Below are 12,816 nucleotides of genomic sequence, written 5' to 3' on the forward strand. Positions count from 1 at the left end.
TCTGGTGAATCCTCTCACTCCTCAAACCTTTGGCCTACACCCAGTTCTTATATGCATAAATAAATAAAGAAAAAGAAAAATAACACAAAATATTCGATTTTTCTTTCTTCATATGTGATAACATTATTGTTTTTTCATTTACCAAATCAAAAATAGGAGACCATCCCTGAACAGTTTCAAAAAATGTCACTCTTTCAGGAAGTAAGCATAGCTAAAGAGAATGTATGAGATAAATGATCCTATTAAACATGGCCAAATACCATACTGAGATGTCAGAGCACCTCTTATGATAATGTGTTTTTGAGGATTAATTTAAAACTTTTACTGATTAAAACTTTGGTGTACAAGCCATAAAACACACCATTTGTTTAAAGTGACTTATAAGGCATTTTATACTCATTAATTCATAAAATGCTTCAGAGATTGACCTCATTTCTCAATAACGGGCACGTTCTAAAACTGAATTCTAGGACCCCTAACAGTTGAATTAAAATATTCAGAGCACAGAGATTTTTTCATCTTCAAAACTGTTAGAGCTAAACCAATATAGATTAACAGCTGCAATAATTTTCAAGTAAACTTAGATTAACATTCAAGCAATTTTTCTAAAATAGGCTTAAGCATATCAGATGCATTCATAAAACTTGTACATCAGAAAGGTGATTAACTAGGATCTCTTTAGATAGAATTCGGAGTAGTATAAAAGTGCTTCCTCCACCACAGCAGATGAAATATTACCTAGATCTTGTCTTGGCAAATTAGACTGCTCCCTTAAATCTTGGCCCTCAGACTTTGTCAGTGGTTGCTCCTCCACATCAATGTTAGTGAGTTCCTTTTGAGATGGGCAATGCCTGCTCTGAAGGATTCTTGAGGGGCTGCGCACATACTGAGAAGGGGAAGACCTAGAAAGAAGGGTGAGAGGAGAAAACCATCATCACAGCTTGGCTCATCGTACTTCCTGGTCAGCCAAAGCCTGGCTAAAACAGCTCACTATAGGAGGTCAGGAATGATTAGCAAAAAGGAACCCAAGTGACGCCTTAGAAGTCTGGCTTTATACTGTCTGCCAACTTGTCAGGGCTAACGTACGACATCTCCCCTTAGGGTCTGGTCCGAGGCAGTATATCTCCTAGATGTTTAAAAGCATGTCAGCAATTTTCACCAAATTATCTCCTGCCACTCATTCAAATTCTATTCACTACTGCATCTGCGTCCAAATGGAGGCATTAGAACCAGATCTCTCATGGAAAAAGAAAATTGATTAATTTTGACATCTTTATATTCATTCTTTCTTTCCACTTTTAGCAAAATTTATAGAATCATTTCTACCTCCTGCTTTTTCTTTTTTTTTCCTTTTTTTAAAAGATTTATTTATTTATTTGTACTGGATACAGTCAGAAGCACAGGAGGGCGAGAGAATTCACCAGAGCCAGAGCAGGGAACAGAACAGGCAGACCGATGAAACACACCGCTGAGGGGAGCAGCGGGTGCAGCAGGAGAGGTCTGTCGCGCCATGTGGGACCCTTGCTGGTGGCCGGGGATCGAGCCGGCGCTGCAGAGGCTGCGGGCAGCTTCGCAGTCCAGCGCTCAACCGCTGTGCCACCAGGGGAGGCCCTCTACCTCCCGCTTTTTCAATGTTTAATGTCATTTTATTTAAAAAAAGCCAGCTAGGTTCTGGTGAATTCTCTCACCCTCCCGCGCTTCTGATTGTGCCCAGTGCTTGTATAAATAAATAAATCTTAAAAAAAAAAAAAAAGCCAGCTATAAAATATAGTTAGAAAAACATAATATACAGCAAGTAATTCCTCTGCTTGTCCAGGTGTACAGGACTTTGCTGAATGAGATACTCATCGACAGATTTAAAGGACCTCAGAGATGAGCTAATTAATTAAAACAATTATTGGGTGTTTAGTATGAGTCAGGCACTAAAGAGCTAGGTCCTGTGGATTAAAGATGAGCAAAACCTGAATTGCTGCTCTCAAATAGTCTAAAAGAGGAAGTCCAATCAACGTGCAGGCTCTTTAACAGAAGTCTCTATAGGTTACACTGGGCAGGGGGAGTAGGAGCAGGAATATTTAGTCTGAATATTAAGTGGGTAGTTAGTTCAGTTGATTAAAGCATGGCGATGAAACCCTCTAAACCTGGGTTTAGTGCCTGTGGAGGCCGGATCTTTTCATTCTGTCATAGACATAGTGCAGTACCCCAGCTTCTTCAGACAGCCCAATAGGTTTGGAAAAGACAGTGTAATTAGATTATTGATAACAGGTCACTATTCCCAGGAAGGCACAGGAACTCCATGACTTCCTTTTCCTTCCTAGAGTAGTGAGATGTGTGACTCCAATGGCTCTGTGGCTCTTTCCTGAACTATCAAATATAATAGGCCAGGAGTTGTTCTTTAACCTTCACAGAATGTAAAGGTCAAATGAGAAAGTAGGTAAAATATTTTTGAAAATATGAAGTGCTACGCAATATTACTCAATAGTGATCTGAACAAATATCCCTGAAAGACATTTTGAATATTTCCTGAGGCAAATCAACAGCTAAATTTTTTCTAGAAAGGCAAAAACTTCAATTAGGGCAAGTGCTGTATCGGAGAAGTGGACCATAAGCCTTCAGGATTGTTTAGGTTTTAGTTCTATATTTTACCCCCACGTTTAGAAGGGACAGATCTACTGTACATTTTTCATGTTGTAGTATAAGTCCTAAAAGCTTATAGATGGTCTTTGGGCAAAGAGAGGTTACAAATGGTTGTAACAAAAAACTAGAGAACGTATGGTAGGAAAAATTTAACATAAGATTTCAATGTAAGTGAAGGTATAACTTAGATGCCACAACTTGACATTTATTACTTCTTACCTTTCTATTTCTGGTTCTTTATCCAAGGATACTTGAAACTTGTTGGCAGAAAGGCTCTCTGGATTCTGGCTCATAGGATATTCACTACTTTTCTCTAAGGTTAATACTGCTTTAAATGGAAAGAGAAAACAAAGATATCTACTTTATTGCTTTGTCCTGATGGTGATAGTTCAAGAGAGGATATCGATTTTTTTCAAAAGCAGCAATCTGCGACAATCAAATTGGTTTTTAAATAAGTATATCAGAAAGAATTTTATAAACAGGTGATGCAGCACCAAATGGAACTAAGTAACTAAAAAATTAGTAGTGACAATAAAAGGAACACTTTAAGCCTTGATAAAGAGGTACCCAGCTGAGACAAGGTTGAAAAAAACATATATTTATATTTTTTGGCCCTGAATGATAAGGAAACAAGGATAGAAAATGAATTTTTATCTCTACAGCAAACTAAATTATACTCAAATACCCTTAGATAATAGGAAAGAGAAAGTAGTGGAAACCATAAAGCATATATCATTTTCCATCCCATCACTTCCACAATAAGACTATAAAGGATGGGGGTTTGAGCTTTTTTTTTTTTTTTTTTTTTAAAATGCATTTTATTTTTATTTTTGTTTTTAATAGAGGCATGTTTTATTTATTTATTTTGTTTGTTTGTTTGTTTTGTTTATACATGCACTGGGTACAGTCAGAAGCGCAGGAGGGTGACAGAATTCACCAGAGCCAGAGCGGGGAGCAGAGCAGGCAGAAGGACCGAAGTACACTGCTGAGGGGAGCAGCGGGCAGCAGGAGAGGTCTGCGCGCCATGTGGGATCCTCCGCCGGTGGCCGGGGAGCAGCCGGGGATCGAACCGGCGCCGCAGAGGCCGCGGGCAGCTTCGCAACCCAGCGCTCAACCGCTGCGCCACCGGGGAGGCCCCCTTGAGCTTTTGCATGTGTAGGGAAACAAGGATGCATCAGATGAGAAAGGAAAAAACAGGTGACATTTTGCTTTATATTTTCAATTATTTAAAAAAAAATACCAAAAAACCAAGGTGTTGACTGATAAGGGGCCTTGGAGTAACACACTGAACTAATGATAAAAATGGCATGAGAAGGGCCTCCTCGGTGGCGCAGCGGTTGAGCGCTGGGTTGCGAAGCTGCCCGCGCCCTCTGCGGCGCCGGTTCGATCCCCGGCTGCTCCCCGGCCACCGGAGGAGGATCCCACGTGGGGCGCAGACCTCTCCTGCCGCCCGCTGATCCCCTCAGCAGTGTGCTTCGGTCCTTCTGCCTGCTCTGCTCCCCGCTCTGGCTCTGGTGAATTCTCTCACCCTCCCGCGCTTCTGACTGTACCCAGTGCATGTATAAACAAACAAATAAAATAAATAAATAAATAAAACACGCCTCTATAAAAAAAAATTTAAAAAAAAATTATTAAAAAAAAAAAATGGCATGAGAAGGGAAAAGACACAAAACAGACCCAGGGCAAAGTTCTGGCATGTTAGTACATCCTTTTTATTTATTAATTCCTCCAAAAGCATTATCGTGCCACTGTTTCCTACAAAGTGGCTTAAAGGTAGAAATATTTAAAAAGCAAGGACAAATATATGAAATATTATAAATGCCTTGTACCCATTAGAAAGTCATTGATGATTACGATTTTTGAGCTTTTATTAGAAAAGTGAAAATTCATAAAGGGAAGCAGAAAACTGTAAGCAACAGACTATCTTAATTAAACTGCCTTTCTTCTTGGGGGGGAACACACTGGGAAGCCTGGGGAAAATAATCATTGATTTCCTGAGTTAATCCTCAAATGCATTATTTATAATTTCCTTTATGCTCATCTTTTCTGGATCTGTAAGTTTCTAGGAACACAAGTATTCTGCCTGGAGCTATAAGCTGCTGAAAGTAAAGAGAATTTAACCATGAATCAGGTTTTTCTTTCAGCTGGGCATATACAACTTTTTAATATAGGTATCAACTCCCCCCAAATATAGGGTGATCATTGATGAGAAGTAATACGCAGTCAGTAAGGAGTCATCCTGGAGATAAACAATTGGAAAGGATTTAAAGGGGAAAAAAGGGAGGAAGACACAAGCACCAAAACCAGTTATTCTATCTCCACACCCAACATTCAGCCTATGAGTTGCTTTTCCATTATAATGGGGCTCAAGCGAGCCTCCCCGGTGGCGCAGCGGTTGAGCGCTGGGTTGCAAAGCTGCCAGCAGCCTCTGTGGCTCCGGTTCGATCCCCGGGTGCTTCCCGGCCACCGGAGGAGGGTCCCACATGGAGCCCAGACCTCTCCTGCCGCCCGCTGCTCCCCTCAGCAGTGTACTTCGGTCTTTCTGCCTGCTCTGCTCCCCGCTCTGGCTCTGGTGAATTCTCTCACCTTCCCGCGCTTCTGACTGTACCCAGTGCATGTATAAACAAACAAACAAATAAAAAATAAATAAATAAATAAAAACATGCCTCTATTAAAAAAAAAAAAAATAATGGGGCTCAAGCTATGAAGAAAATAAATTAATCTAAATTAGAAGTCAATAACAGCCTAAAAACCTCAGTGCAAAACATTACCAGTCTTTTTTTTTTTTCTTAATCTATATTTCATAACTCCAGAGACCCAGAGGCCAAATACTAGAACAGTAAGTAAGGCAGGACCCTTTAAAACATTCCCTCATCAGGGGGTTTTAATATATTATATTCCATTGAAATTTGATTTAAAAAAAAAAATTTTTTTTAAATTAATGTTATATTCTTTTTTAAAAAAATATTTATTTTTTTATACATACAAGAACCAGGGTACAGGCCAGATATGCGGGAGGGTGAGAGGATTCACCAGAGACAGAGTGGGTAGCAGAACAAGCAGACTGACTGAAATACACTGCTGAGGGAAGCAGCGGGTGAGATAGGAGAGATCTGCCACACCATGTGGGTATCTCCCCGGCATGGCTGGCTGGGATCGAACCCGCACTTTAGAGGATGCGAACAGCCGTGTAAATTTGCTGTCTCATCTTTGTGTTTAATATCTCCATTCCCCAATGAAGGAACTACTGTTTCTCCTGAAGATAAAAATACTGGAAGGCATGTTCTTGGACCAAGGCCACCACACTGAATAATTAAGACATGGGTTCTTAGGAAAACTCAAAGGAAGGCCCTCAGGCCCTCTGGAGGACTCGGGCAGAGAGTGACATGGAAGGGGTTTTAACACTAAGTTAGTTGGGTATCACTGATCATAGTGAAGGACATTGGCAGGACTTACCACACCTGCTTATTCCTAAGTGTCACCTGCCATTCTGGAACCCATGCCTGTGTCTAGCCTCTTGTTTCGGTGTCTAAGTATTTGCCACTATTTAAAAACCTGCCTATTGTGTTGTATATCATAAGGCCCTTTCCAATTAAAAACTCAAAATCTCACCTCACTTTCCTTTATTTAAGCCATGTTATTCCTCAAATCAAAGCTCACTTCTTATAGCAAGTTCCCTCTGACAAGTTCCCCTTCTCTCCATATGGCCTTGTTGATAACTATTATATTATGTTAAAGCACCTTCAAAATTGATTTTTCTGTGTATCGAAGCACAGTTCCTGAATTGTAGAACACCTCTCCCTATAAATCAGTAATTACATCGAAGAAGCTTTGTGATACCAGTGTTATAAGGAATATGTCTGAGTGGTTTTTTATAAGCTTTCTAAAATTATGGGGTAAACTATTCCCAATTCCCCCACCCCATTTGGCTTTTTCAGCTTCTTATGGGCTCCCCGTAACATCTCCTCATTGCGGATGACTCAGTCAGACAATGACACTGAATGACTATCTTGGGTCTTTCTGAATGGTATATTATTTGTGAGCTGGGACTCAAACCAAGGCTCTAAAATTATCCACAAGTGACTCAGTAAATACATGCTAAGCAAAGATCATAAAGTGTTGAAGCTTGGTCCACACTTTTCAGAAGGAAATAGAGGCTTGGCAATGGGAAGAATTTTGCTTAAGTTTGGCCAATATTACAAACCTTTCTCTGCTGTGTTTTGTTCCAGATTTAGCAGGTCTTCAGGGGCACAAGAGGCGGCTGTGAGGGATGGGGAGCTGGTAGAAGGCTGACTCCCATGCTGCTCCAACACAGCTTCCAGTTCAGCCATTTCCTGCTGGAGCTTTATCAGGTTATCCTGCATGGTATCCCTCTGCTACAAAAACAATAAGTGATACCAAGAAAGTTACAGAGGAAGAATATGTCACACCAATTAATTTTTGCATGGGAACTGAAATCACCTACTATGGAATTATGAGTTCTGGCTGATCACCTTTTAATCCAACCATATTCATGCAATAAATGCCCATGAAATTATTTTAGAATGAAGTTGGGAGGAGGAAAAATCCTTAAACTCTCCCAAATAGACTTGCTGTATTGTGACAGCCCTTTGATTTTGGTTTTAATAAAGCTAGGAAGTGAAAAAAGAATCAAGGTACTTAAGTACTTTTGGTATTTAAAATTAGCACGATTTTGTTAACATTTTACACAGGCTGTGTCTCCAAAGATTTGGTATAGTGGTACTCTTTTAAGAGATTTGGATTAGTCATACAAAAATGTGTGATTTTTAGAATGATGTAATGTTAAGAATGTCTCCTTCCTATGGTGTTATAGAACAACACAGTCAGTAATCCTGCTTTGATTACTGGCTTGGGGTCCTCCGAACTTTTAGTTTCTAACAGGTAGAGCACAGAGCTAATTCATTAACGTATATATTGGTTCATTCAACAAACATTTGTTGACCATCTATTACTTGCCATGGTGTCCTACTGCTGGGAGTAGAGTCCTCATACTGCTGTATTCTAGAATGGGACAGGGTACCTGGAGCTCATTATAGAGGAGGACCTGCCAGAGGGAAGAATCCAATAGAAAATTCCTGGAGAAAACCCTGTAAGGGCAGTTACTGTTTTCGATTCAAGATAATGAGCTCTTCTTGTTTATGGGTCACCTGATGTTTATTACTCCATTTCATGAAGATATCTGCTAAGATTTTTGGTAAGCAAAGAATTTGGTAAGTAAGGAGATTTCTAAATATACATTTCTAAATATACATCAATGGCCATGAGCAAACCCCAGGGACAAACAGATTGTTTCACCCTCTGTTTCTTCTTAAGCCTTGAAAATGATTTTGCTCTCTACTGAAAACAAGCCATCTACTTTCTCCTGCTACACTGAGTTCATAGTTTTCAGGAGGTTTTATGATCAGGAAATGTATTCCCAGCTTCACAAAGGCTTTCACTGCTACCCTGAGACTGTTTCACTGACAATGTCTGCAGCAGCGCCATTGCCACCACGTGGTGCTTGTGAGTAGTTTCATCACTGATCAAGCTTGAGTCAAGGGCTGGCCTCAGTAAATCCGGAATGAACCACACACAGATAACAGATAAACTTCAGAAGCTGTTACTACCTTAAGTAGGTTAGTAGTGAGAAAAAAAATAGTAACGGGGATTGTAGTTAGGTAAATTTCCTTTGGGTTTTCTCAAAGGAGTTACCTTATAATGTAGACAAATTCTCCTATAGGCAAGTGGTCAAATACATTTGGGAGATCAAAACCAAATTAGTTTCTAAGTCTTCATTCTAATTCTTTTTTTTTTTTAGATTTATTTTTTATTTATACAATAGCTGGGGTACAGGCCAGAAGCACAGGAGGGTGAGAGGATTCACCAGAGACAGAGCAGGGAGCAGGACAGGCAGACAGGCCGAAAGCACTGCTGAGGGGAGCAGCGGGCGCAACAGGAGAGGTCTGCTTGCCGCACCATCTGGGAATCTCCCTGGCTGGCCGGAAATTGAACCCGCGCTGCAGAGGCTGCAGATAGCTTTACAGTGCTGTACTCAACACACTGATCCACTGGGGAGGCCCCTTCATTCTAATTCTTTTTTTCTTTTTTAATAGTTTTTGTGGGGTTTTTTTGTTTGTTTTTTTATTTATTTACTTATACAAGAACTGGGTACAGTCAGAAGCGCGGGAGGGTGAGAGAATTCACCAGAGCTAAAGCAGGGAGCAGAACAGGCAGAAGGACTGAAGTACACTGCTGAGGGGAGCAGCGGGCGGCAGGAGAGGTCTGCGCGCCATGTGGAATCCTCGCTCGGCAGCTGAGGATCGAACCGGCGCTGCAGAGGCTGCGGGCAGCTTCGCAACCCAGTGCTCAACCGCTGCGCCACCAGGTAGGCCCTCATTCTAATTCTTAAGTGATCCTCAAATTTGCCCTACTCTTCTATTCCCACTATGCTAACTCTGATCTCTACTTTTAATATTTTAATATTATTGTGGAAATTCCCTAAAAGCCACATTTATCATCTTTCCTCTATAAGGTACAAGACTACTTGAAAAATAAGTCAGTGCTATCTGAACACTATATAATTATTACTATGTCCCTCAAGATAAAGTCCAAATTCCTCAACAGAACATTAAAAAGACCTTTCACACACCACCCAGGACAACTTTGTACTTTCTGGGCATTTCATGCCTCTGTGTCTGCCTCAATTGCTGTCTCCTTTCTCCTCTACCTGGAAAAATTCTTCTCATCTTTCTTTTTTTTTTTTTTAAAAGATTTATTTATTTATTTATACAAGCACTGGGTACAGTCAGAAGTGTGGGAGGGTGAGAGAATTCACCAGAGCCAGAGCGGGGAGCAGAGCAGGCAGACAGATGAGATACACTGCTGAGGGGAGTAGTGGACGCAGCAGGAGAGGTCTGCGCGCCATGTGGGACCCTCGCGGTGGCTGCAGGCACCTTCGCAGCCCAGCGCTCAACTGCTGCGCCACCAGGGGAGGCCTAATTCTTCTCATCTTTCAAGGCCAGTTTGAATGCCTACTTTATAAGTCTCTACCAAAAATACTCTCCTACTATCAAAAAGATGACCCCTTCACTAGTTCACACAGTATCTGTCTTTTGGTGTCTGATTCACGTAATGTTTTCAAACTTGATACACAAATGGCTTCTGTTCATTTGTATTTTCTAAGTCTTCAATGATGTATGCATGTAATGTAACAACACTATTTGACTTTTCTCAGATTTAACTATTCTGGAACTCCAGGAAATTAAAAAAAAAAATTTGTCACTCACTTGCTGGCAGCTAAAGGCATATTTATTTATTTATTTATTTATTTTAATAGAGGCATGTTTATTTATTTATTTATTTGTTTGTTTGTTTGTTTTGTTTGTTTATACATGCACTGGGTACAGTCAGAAGCACGGGAGGGTGAGAGAATTCACCAGAGCCAGAGCGGGGAGCAGAGCAGGCAGAAAGACCGAAGTACACTGCTGAGGGGAGCAGCGGGCGGCTCCTCCGGTGGCCGGGGAGCAGCTGGGGATCGAACCGGAGCCGCAGAGGCCGCGGGCAGCTTCGCAACCCAGCACTCAACCGCTGCGCCACTGGGGAGGCCCCTAAAGGCATATTTAAAGTTTAAATGAGAAAAAGAAGCAATGACAAAATGATTGTCTTCGTAACAAGACTAACTGATTAGAGCATGGCAGGTGAAATAAATATATTTTATAAAATATGCAACTTAATACAATTTTGTAATTTATAATAATGTAAAGTATTAGACATTAAAAATAAAGATTTAAAAGACAGTTCAAATACCTTCATTTTAAGAATGCATACTTAAGTTCAGAGAAGGTAATCAAATTGCCTAGAGTCACCAGCCAGCTAAAGAACGTCTACCAGTTTTACCACTAGCAATTATTGTGTGCTAGTCTGAAAAAATAAGCTGAGATGAGCCTGAATTCTATGAGACTTGGAAAATTTTGGTGCCACATTACAAAATAAAAATTAGCAGACAGAGCCAGGTTTTGTGAAGAAGATGCAAATTTTGAAATGCTGTGATAATTTTTCTAGGAAACCATTCAAAATATTCACTTTACCAAACATCGTACAAGTGACAAAGCTATTACTTCCTTCATAAGTAACAAAATATTGGCCTTGACCACCAGATACAAGAAGTAAAACTGTGTACTTTCTTTTTTCTCGTTCAGAGAAAAGATGACATAAACACTAAAGAACAAACAACTACTGGATTAAAAAAGGAAAAAAAATCCACAAAAGAGTGAAAGGCTAGAAAATCTCAGATAAGAAAAGAAACTTGTAGACTCTAATTTGGTACTGAGAATAAACAGACCCCACTCTTTGATACAGAAGTGTTTTCATACATGTTTTTGCTTTAGGGCAAGAGACTTCTGAAGGTTTAACTTATTTATTAAATTTAGTATTCAGTGTTCTGCAGTGAGTTAGCTTGTGTATATGAAATAAAAAGTAGCATGAGTTCCATCAGGAAGCTTACAATCCAATAATTTGAGGAGACAAAGTACCACATACAACAGTTACACCAACTCTAGAGATGATCTAAGTGAATGTAAGAATGTTAGTGCAGGGCCTCCCTGGTGGTGCAAGGGGTTAAGACACAACCTATGAAGCAATCTGCAGCCACTGCAGCACAAGTTCGATCCCTGGGTGGCCAGGGAGCAACCCACATGGCGAAGTAGACCTCTCCTGACTTGCCCGCAGCTCCCTCAGCAGTGTACTTCAGTCAATCTGCCTGTTCTGTTCCCCGCTTTGTCTGCACTTCTGGCCTGTACCCCAGCTCTTGTATGCATAAATAAAAATAAATCTTAAGGGCCTCCCCGGTGGCGCAGCGGTTGAGCGCTGGGTTGCGAAGCTGCGCGCGGCCTCTGCGGCGCCGGTTCGATCCCCGGCTGCTCCCCGGCCACCAGAGGAGGGTCCCACATGGCGCGCAGACCTCTCCTGCCGCCCGCTGCTCCCCTCAGCAGTGTACTTCGGTCCTTCTGCCTGCTCTGCTCCCCGCTCTGGCTCTGGTGAATTCTCTCACCCTCCCGCGCTTCTGACTGTACCCAGTGCATGTATAAACAAAACAAACAAAGAAACCAGCAAAACAAATAAATAAAGCATGCCTCTATAAAAAAAAAAAAAAAAAAAAAAAAAAAAATAAATCTTAAAAAACAAAAAAAAGAATTTCAGTGCACACTACTGAATGCAGAGAGCACTGTGCACACAGTTATGCAAGATTTTTACCTGAGTGGTTAAAATATCGCTCTGAGAGGACAGTCTTGAACCATCTTCAGAGAGACTTGTTTCATTCACATACACAGATGCTGCTTCACCTTAAATGATAAGAGATTCAGATGTAAAAACAGAGCAAATATGATTACATTCCTTGTATTGGGACACTCAGACTTCCTCTGAGAAATCCTAACAAAAATCAAAAGCAAGTCCACTACCAATCAGCACATTAAATCTCATTCTAACAGAGAAGATATTCCTGCTGGCAAAGGACTTTCAAGGATAAGCACCTTAGGAGAAACATGTTTAAAGCTTTAGTTAATTTTGTGTTTGGCCCCAGTGGTTACACTTTGATGAATTAATGTATATATGAGACTGAAGAGAACTAGTCATTCAGTCAGAATTGGTAGACACCAGTGGAACAGGACTTACTAGTCTCAATACAGAAAGATCTTGAAATACTGTAACTTTTAAAAAAAAAGATTTTATTATTTATGCATACAAGAACTGGGGTCTATGCCAGAAGTGCAGGAGTGGGTGAGAAGATTCACCAGAGACATATAGTGGGGAGCATAACAGGTGAACAGTGAAATACACTGCTGAGGGGAGCAGCAGGCAAGACAGGAGAGATGAGAAGTCTGCTGCACCATGTGGGTTAGCTCCCTGGTGGCGATGGAATTCATGCCACAGTGGCTAGGATAGCTTGACAGCGCTGAGACTTTAACCCCTGCATCACCAGGGAGGCCCAAAATACTGTAACCTTTTAGCTTCCGTCTATGTAATCTGTATCCTACTTCCAAGGTTTACAATTCAGTACTTTTACTCCATCTAGAAGCAAAGGAAGCAGTTACTTTAATCATATTGGAAACTCATAGAATATGCTCCCCAAAAGGCATTAAACATTTAGCAAATTTCTATAGACTAGACTGGGACAAACACAAA

At 40.8% G+C, this 12,816-nt stretch overlaps 1 protein-coding gene across 10 annotated transcripts in view; it reads right to left on the reverse strand.

The window, feature by feature from the left end:
- Positions 1 to 12,816, reverse strand: part of BRCA1 (BRCA1 DNA repair associated) — a 63,536-nt gene that overhangs the window by 23,213 nt on the left and 27,507 nt on the right. For 6 of the 10 annotated variants that reach the window (XM_037491521.2, XM_037491519.2, XM_037491524.2 and 3 more), the window contains exons 11-14: positions 11,887 to 11,975; positions 6,839 to 7,010; positions 2,854 to 2,962; positions 739 to 902 (exon numbers count right to left, since the gene is read on the reverse strand). In XM_037491521.2, coding sequence (XP_037347418.1) covers positions 739 to 902; positions 2,854 to 2,962; positions 6,839 to 7,010; positions 11,887 to 11,975 — 534 coding nt within the window. The remainder of the gene's footprint in view (positions 1 to 738; positions 903 to 2,853; positions 2,963 to 6,838; positions 7,011 to 11,886; positions 11,976 to 12,816) is intronic. The other 4 variants (XM_037491520.2, XM_054688761.1, XM_037491525.2 and 1 more) reach the window with 1 other exon arrangement.

Source organism: Talpa occidentalis, unplaced genomic scaffold (genome assembly GCF_014898055.3).
Source record: "Talpa occidentalis isolate TD23 unplaced genomic scaffold, MPIMG_talOcc4v2.1 talOcc4.7, whole genome shotgun sequence".
NCBI lineage: Eukaryota > Metazoa > Chordata > Mammalia > Eulipotyphla > Talpidae > Talpa > Talpa occidentalis.